The 8,028-nt window shown below is 38.1% G+C and overlaps 1 protein-coding gene across 1 annotated transcript; it reads left to right on the forward strand.

Annotated features, from left to right (window-relative positions):
* Positions 1–254: 254 nt before the first annotated feature.
* On the forward strand, positions 255–6,022 carry C1H13orf42 (chromosome 1 C13orf42 homolog). Its single transcript, XM_034431993.2, has 3 exons — positions 255–967; positions 2,765–2,909; positions 5,091–6,022. Exons 1-3 carry the CDS (start codon positions 554–556, stop codon positions 5,333–5,335), a joined length of 804 nt encoding a protein of 267 aa, XP_034287884.2. The 5' UTR covers positions 255–553; the 3' UTR covers positions 5,336–6,022.
* The last annotated feature ends 2,006 nt before the right edge of the window (positions 6,023–8,028 follow it).

The following is an 8,028-nucleotide window of genomic DNA, read 5'->3' on the forward strand; positions in this document are numbered from 1 at the left end:
TTGAAGGCCAGTCTTCCATGCTCAGTGTAATGGATCTTAGCCTGCTTTATTCTCAACACTCGTGTGTTATCAGATAGCGGTAACCATGCTTCGGTTGCCATAGCAGAGAAAACAAAATCCCTTCTAGCTGCCAGCTTCTGCAGGATATTATCTAATATTGATTAGAAATGCACCGGATGCTGATGTGTTAAGTATCTTTTATGTAGCCTTTTGACATACTCAGAAGTGCTAAATATTTTTCATTATAAATGTAGACTATTTCAGCACCATGGTCAGCACAAAGAAACAAATAAGAGCTGCTGCAACCTTTCGGTGAACCGAAGTTGCAGGCTGCATAAAGATAAGACTGATGACATTGCATTCCTTCATCTTTGGCAAAGTTTGGAAAAGAAATGAAGAGATGGGCCAAAAGAAGTCTGAAGCAGAAGAAACCCTGATCCAATTCATAATCAACACACACAACCTTTTTCTGTGTTGGCAAGAAATGTCCATTAGAAGACACACTGGAGTGAGACTGAATGTTAGATGGAATAGTTGAAGAAGGAACTACGCTATGTTCAGGAAAATACACTCCATATTTCATCCCAACTCCAGTAGGAGTAGTTTATCTGATGGGATCCCAGTTTATGATGGCTCTGCGGTTCGTTTGATCCGTAGCACCTCTATGTATGCTCTCAGAGATGAGGATCATACACTCATCGAACCTCTGAAAAAAAGCAAAAGTACCACCAGCCTTAATTCAGTTGCCTGCCTTCAGCTGAAAGAAGAAAAGGCATGGATGTACTCAAAGACACAAGACTGTTTGCAATATTTACAAGATTTGTTAGCTCTGAGGAAAAAATACCTTGCGGGGGTCAAGGATTTGAAAGCCTTGGGCAGAGTGCCTGAAATTTCCCCTTTGCCTGCAAAATCTTCAGCAACAACCACAAAAACCCAAGCTCCTCCTCCACCCAAACTGACTTCTAAGGTAGGATATGTTATTCCCTTGTTTACATAGAATATGTTACAACCACTCCCTTTGGAGAAGTGAAATAAGAACGAAATAAACTTGCATGGGAAGATGTGAGGAGATGAGCTATGTGTTTGGGAATGTGGTGAGCTTATGTTTTGTAATAACCTTTAGTGTCAGACTCCATATAGTCTGCCAGATGAACACAGCCTGTTCACATATAATATTCAGAGTAAGGATATTTACTTTTCAGGTTTTGTGCATTCTCACCAATCATAAACAAGTTTAAAAGCTACCACTGATTGGGATAGAATTGCTTCTCTCGCCAGAAAAATAAAGCAATTAAAAAAAACACATACACACAAACTAAAGTATTAGCAGTTTGAAAATGAAGATCTCCTGGGGGCTAAATCCATGACTGGAGGGGTTCTAATTTCAAGAAACTGAAGCTCAAGTTTCAGCTTTTGGGAAGGAACAACAAGAGAGGTTTGTTTCCTTTTGACAAATGTTTATGTCATTCTCTTGTAATAAACAATGGGTTGACACTTTTTCTGCACACATTTGTCTTCTATCCCAAAGGTGCTTTTTCAAGAGGCAACTGGACTTTCTGGTTTTTCTTTGAAGACGTTTCGCTTCTCATCCGAGAAGCTTCTTCAGCTCTGACTGGATGGTGGGGAATGGAAGTCAGAGCTGAAGAAGCTTCTTGGATGGGAAGCGAAACGTCTTCAAAGGAAAACAAGAAACTCCAGTTGCCTCTTGAAAAAGCACCTTTGGGACAACCATATCCTGGATGACTGAGAATCTCCATAGACATTTGTCTTCTACCCATAAAACATGTCTGTTTATGGCCATGCTAACTGCTCACAGAAATCACTCAGTTTTCACTTCCAAAAAAATAAATACTATAAATTAATGTATTGTTTACTGTGTTGGATAGCCCACCACTTTTGTTACGTTAATACAAATGACAATTTAAACTGCTAGCAAAAGTGGGGGGGTGTATCACTCTGAAGATGTTACTGGTCATTCAGCAATTCTCTCCGTATCTGTATTACAACTTTACTAGCATCCTTTCCCCGTAACAAAGATGCTAAGATTTTAATTTCTGTCAATAAGAGAGATACCTTGATATCAAGTGACATTAGAATTCTTTAAAGGTTCAGATGAGAGAGCTAATGAATAGACTTTTTGTGACACAGTATAAAAAAAATTTAGGGATAGGCAACCTTTTATTTTTTTGCAGATATTCTGAAGATTAGTTTTCCTCAATCCTTGCTTTGCTAAATGTGGCTCATGGAATAGAATTTCAAAATACCAAAAGGCCTACAGTACTTCAGTAAAAAGAAAATCAAGATTCAACATTACTTTGATAAAATTTGGCTTCCTGGAGTTTCTTCTGAATATTTTTTAGCTAACTGCTTTTTTTCATTTGCTTGCTTTTTCCTGCTAATTATAAGTTGAGATCAGCCTTGATCCAAAAGACTCATAAGGCCAATAATGATTGCATCAAGAATAATTCTATATTATTATTTGGAATACACACACACACACCTGGAAAATGATATTTTTTTGAATATCTACTTATATATGCACACATCCAGAGACATATAACATTAAAGATAATCCACATATATTACAAAAAGCAACATAATAGATAATTTAAATGGACCTTAAGATAAATTAACCAAAACAAAAAATTAGCATCTTATTGGTTTGTTTTCTGAAAGGTCGACATTTTGTATCCTTGAAAGTTGGAGGGAGGGTTCCAATTATAATGCTTGTTTATTCTAATTAAACCATTGTCACACCATCCAGATCCCAGCGGACAGAAATGGCTCACAACTCAGTTCAGATGTGACTGAAGCAATCGCTTATTTTGACTCAATTATTGCAAAACTGGAGGCAGAAAGATTTCACAAAGTTGTGAGGGATCATCCACATGTTGATGTAGATTTTGATAGTAAGTACATATTTATGTATCTATATATATATAAATTGTATTAATAACATTTCTAATAAATAAATAAATTATTTATTTAAATTATTTAATAAATAAATTTATTAAATAATTTATTTATTTAATAAATAAATAATTATTAATAAATAAACTAATAAAATCTCACCAGGCTCAAGGTTGACTCAGCCTTCCATCCTTCCGAGGTGGGTAAAATGAGGACCCAGATTGTTGGGGGCAATAGGCTGACTCTGTAAACCACTTAGAGAGGGCTGTAAAGCACTATGAAGTGGTATATGCTATTGCTATTGCTATTTGAATAAATGCGGAATAGCATCCATCAGATTTGAATTTTCAAAATGTTAAATAACCATAGTAGCTCTCATCCACTAATATCTTGCCTGCTAGTAATAGTTTGGGAGTTGTCTTCAGGGGCAGCCTCATATAAATCTTGTTAAAAGGTAAAGGTAAAGGTTCCCTTGCACATATGTGCTAGTCATTCCTGACTCTAGGGGGCGGTGCTCATTTCCGTTTCAAAGCCGAAAAGCCAGCATTCTCCAAAGACGTCTCCGTGCTCATGTGGCCAGCATGACTAAATGCCAAAGGTGCACGGAATGCTTTTACCTTCCCACCAAAGGTGGTCCCTATTTTTCTACTTCCATTTTTATGTGCTTTTGAACTGCTAGGTTGGCAGAAGCTGGGACAAGTAATGGGAGCTCACCCCATTACACGGCACTAGGGATTCGAACTGCTGAACTGCAGACCTTTTGATCAACAAGCTCAGCGTCTTAGCCACTGAGCTTAAATGCATAGTGATGAGAATGCTTCCAGGCCTACTCAGACCAAAAAAGGCCTCAACTGGTGCATCAACCTAGATTCATATAAAACACAACACATAGTTGTAAGAGTAAATAATAGATACATTAAAGTTTCCCCCAAATGTAGTATACTTATATTTCAGCTGGGAACTGAACAAAGTTCCATCTCTGCTGTTCTTCCAAACAAAAACATCCAAGGATGGGTTTTCCATTCCTTTGCTTGGAAGATTGAGGGATAATATACTGATTGAGTTAATAAATAATTAGTATCACTTGTCTGTTACCTATTGATTTTGCAGTACTTGGCTATTTTTGGAATACTGTATCTTTTCCTCTTCTTCTTCCCTGCAACCCTGTTCCAGATTTGTGGTTTTTGAATGCCTAAGGAATTTTAGGATAACTTTCTGTATCCAGTCAGGTGCATAGAGGAGAATAATTAAATGGGTGCTGTCCCATTCCAGCACTTTAATGCTGAGCAAAAGCAGACTACTCCATTTGAAATAACCCATTAAAAAATTAGAATATGGTCTATCCAAGGTCTAGGCCTGCCTGTGTGGTCCTTTGTTTCTTTCAGTCCACAGGGCTTCAGATTTATTTATCTGTGGCTTCTTGTCTCTTCATCCCTCATAAAACCACTTCATGAGTTATTCCCCATCTAATTTCCCCATATTCCATAATATCAAATACAGTATTGGTACTGTATACTGTATGTTTGTCACATACCAATTTAAATAATCAGTTAAAATGTTTGATACCAATCATTATTAGTATCAAAAATTATATCTCTTTGGGTGAATTCAGCTAGAAATTCAGCTAGAAATTAATAGTGAAAATAGAGTTATATCAGGTGACTAGATTATATAACTATCCCAGAAAATAGTTTCATAAAGTATCTATAATACTATGGATTTGGGAGCTGCAAATGTTTTAAAGATGGAAATGGGTTGTTGTTGTTGTGGTGGGTTTTTTTTTTTTTTTGCCTCACTGCGGTTTGGCATATTCATTTCTACTCTTACTTTGACATCTTTACAAACAGCTGTTCAATCCTATTAAAGCTACATTTCAGTGACCCAATCTTCTAGTGCTTTGGGGGACTTAAAAGTTAGAGCATAGTGAAGGAGTTGGATCCTGTGACCTAGTTAGCCTATCCCTAGTTCAGAAATATGGAAAGCAGTTTTCTCTTGAGCCAGATGATTGGTCCATCTAGCCTTGTTTTATTAGCAGCAGCTTTCTTAAAACTCTTGCCAAGAAATACTGGAGGCTGAACTTGGAGCCTTCTGTGTGCAGAACCTAAGCGGTCTCTACATATTTTGTACCCTCACCCTTGTTGTAAAGTTACATTTATATTAAGTTTGGTTCCATATTTCAGTTGTTTCTAGTTCAAGAGAACACAGCTTACATTCCAACTGGATCCTTCGTGCCCCTCGGAGATATTCCCAAGATACCAGCCAAGTAGAAGCGATTTCAAGCCAATCCAAAGGAAAAGGCCAAGGAGGAACATTCAGCTCCAGAAAGAAACTGCAGAGATATCCAATGTATCTACCTAAAGCTGTAGAGGGAGCATTTAATACAATGAAATTTAAACCCAAAATGTGCCTCAAAGAACAGCACTGATCTGAAAATCCTTACTGTGCATACGCAGACCCGGGAGTCTTGCTTCAGAAGCAGGTGGTTAGGATATTTTTATGCAATAAATTAGCAGTAGCAATTATTTGATGTGTACAGCTGACAAGACTTGACTTTATATTCTGCCTACTCTGAGGCCCCTTTGTAGTTGTGTGGACGGAACACACTTATGTAAAGGCCTTACAAATGTATTCAAACAAGTTAGTAAACTTAGCTAGGTTAAACCTGATGGAATAGCAGGTTATTCAGTCTGTTTGATTAATTTATAATTCAGTGTATTGTGTGAACAGGCAGAAAATATGTTCATTCGGTAACTAGGTAAGCTGCAACGTTATGCACACTGAAAATTATCTCATCCAATTCTTCTTCCCTCTCCATAGTATATCTAATATTGATTATCCATACCATATAGAAAATGTTAGCATGAATGCCATGATCACCCAGGGACATTTTGTGTTACTCTGTGACAGGTTAGATTATAAAACAAATCCATGTCATGCAACTTTGGTGAATATTGTTTCTACATTAATTTTTAAAATTGTTCTTTGTTTGCTATGCTGGACTCAGGTTAACACTGCAATCTAGGAATGTGCATCCAGAATTTATGTTTCTAATGAAAAAGAAACAATTGTGGTTCTTCTAAATAATATAAAGCCTGAATATTTTAATTTTCAACAATTGCCCTCATTTATAATCTCAAGGAGAATACCTAAAAGCCACAGCATTCATTATTTATACAACAGGTGGAGGTCAAGAAACAGAAAGCAAAGAACATGACTCTTGTACCCAACGACCACGTTTAAAATACTTAGAGGCCACATTTTTCATCTCCCTCAGAAGGCAATATGTGGAGTGAAAAACACACAGTGAGCTTGGCTATTGCCAAAACTGTTGAGTTTCAGGGTGGGGGAGTATTTAGCAGATTTCTAAAACTGCTCACTTACCAAATGATTATCTTAATTTACAGGGTAAATTAAACCAGGGGTGAAATCCAGCAGGTTCTGATAGGTTCTGGAGAACTGGTAGCGGAAATTTTGAGTAGTTCTGAGAACCAGCAAATACCACCTCTGGCTGGCCCCAGAGTGGGGTGGGAATGGATATTTTGCAATATCCTTTCCCTTCAGTGGGGAGGGAATGGGGATTTTGCAGTATCCTTCCCCTGGAGTGGGTTGGAAATGGAGATTTTGCAGTATCCTTCCCCTGCTACACCCACCTAGCCACACCATGCCCACCAAGCCACGCCCATAGAACCGGTAGTAAAAAAATTTGGATTTCACCACTGGTAAAAAGCAATAAAAACATGCATTGCAATAAAAAGCTGACCAGGCTGAGGGGGAACATCAGTCCTAAACACTACACATACCCAATGATTACTTGGTAATCCCACCGTAGTCCAGAGTTGTGGGAAGAACCAGGTCTTAAGCATGTTCCTAAAAGGCAGCAGGATTGGTGATGAAGGATATTGGAAGACTTTCTCTACCTTTGTGCTCGATGCCTGCTGCCACTCTGAACCTTTAGTTCTCTACTCTTCTTCTTTTTTCTTTCCTCCTATTATTAAAATAGCACTGGCATTTTATTATAGGATTTTCTTTAACTATGAAAAGAGCTTAAATGTATTACAGTCAAGGTTCTACCCAAAAAAAAAAAAAAAAACCACCCCGCCAATATGCTGGATTTGGAGGCCCATATTCCTGCGTTCTACGCAGACTTCATTTGCTCCTGGGAATCTGATGTCCCCACTACATTAAGATATAAAAAAACAATAAACAGGCCAGTATCCAATCAAAGGGCTGTAGAATTTTTTTCCTTGCCTACCTGCTGCTCTTTTTAAAATGGAAGTAGATTTAAAAATTAATTGATGATGTGAGTAACTACTGATGCCCAGTAGTTAGAAATTTCTAATCTACTGGTAAGTGGATTATGGCTGTAGCCAAGTAGAATTGTACTTGATTCAGAGGTGGGTTTCAGCAGGTTCTGACCAGGTCTGGAGAACCGGTAGTAAAAATTCTGACTGACCCCGCCCCCATCTATTCTCTGCCTCCAGAGTCCCAGCTGATCGGGAGGGAATGGGGATTTTGCAGTATCCTTCCCCTGGAATGGGAGGGAATGGAGATTTTACAGTATCCTTCCCCTGCCATGCCCACCAAGCCACGCCCACCAAGCCATGCCACACCCACCAAGTCACACCCACAGAACTGGTAGTAAAAATTTTTGAATCCCACCACTTGGTTTGTTAGTTTGTTTTTTATTTTGAAAAAATTGTGCTAAGGTTAAATTTCATGCTCTTATAAATGATCAGGTCAGGAAAACTGCAGTTGTTGAGTGATACAATCACACGTGCACACACACGCCAACAACACTATTAATATTAAGATCCGCATTGTTCCCCAGTGTTTTGGAGAAGCTATACCCAGATGTCCCATTTGCTGTAGGAACAAAGCTTTATATAGATTTCCCCAAAGGTGATCGATAATTTGATTTCAAAGGGGGAAAAAGATGACCTGAGAGAGATTTAAAGGGCCATAATTTTCACCTCCTCGAAAGAAAACAAACTAGAAATAAACAATTAGGTATAGCAAAGGATGGAGAGCTCTCCATTTATTATTTTCTCTCCTTCAAATTCTCGATCCTGCAAATTAACACTCATGAACCTTGCAACAATTTGCTTTGTGCCATCAAGT

The sequence above is a fragment of the Pantherophis guttatus genome, chromosome 1, assembly GCF_059756535.1.
Source record: "Pantherophis guttatus breed Tessera chromosome 1, ASM5975653v1, whole genome shotgun sequence".
NCBI lineage: Eukaryota > Metazoa > Chordata > Lepidosauria > Squamata > Colubridae > Pantherophis > Pantherophis guttatus.

Coding starts and splice junctions, on each gene's coding strand:
- C1H13orf42 (XM_034431993.2), top strand. CDS start 554: ATGTTCAGGAAAATACACTCCATATTTCATCCCAACTCCAGTAGGAGT. Junction 968..2,764: donor CACCCAAACTGACTTCTAAG/GTAGGATATGTT, acceptor CACACCATCCAG/ATCCCAGCGGACAGAAATGG. Junction 2,910..5,090: donor TGTTGATGTAGATTTTGATA/GTAAGTACATAT, acceptor TCCATATTTCAG/TTGTTTCTAGTTCAAGAGAA.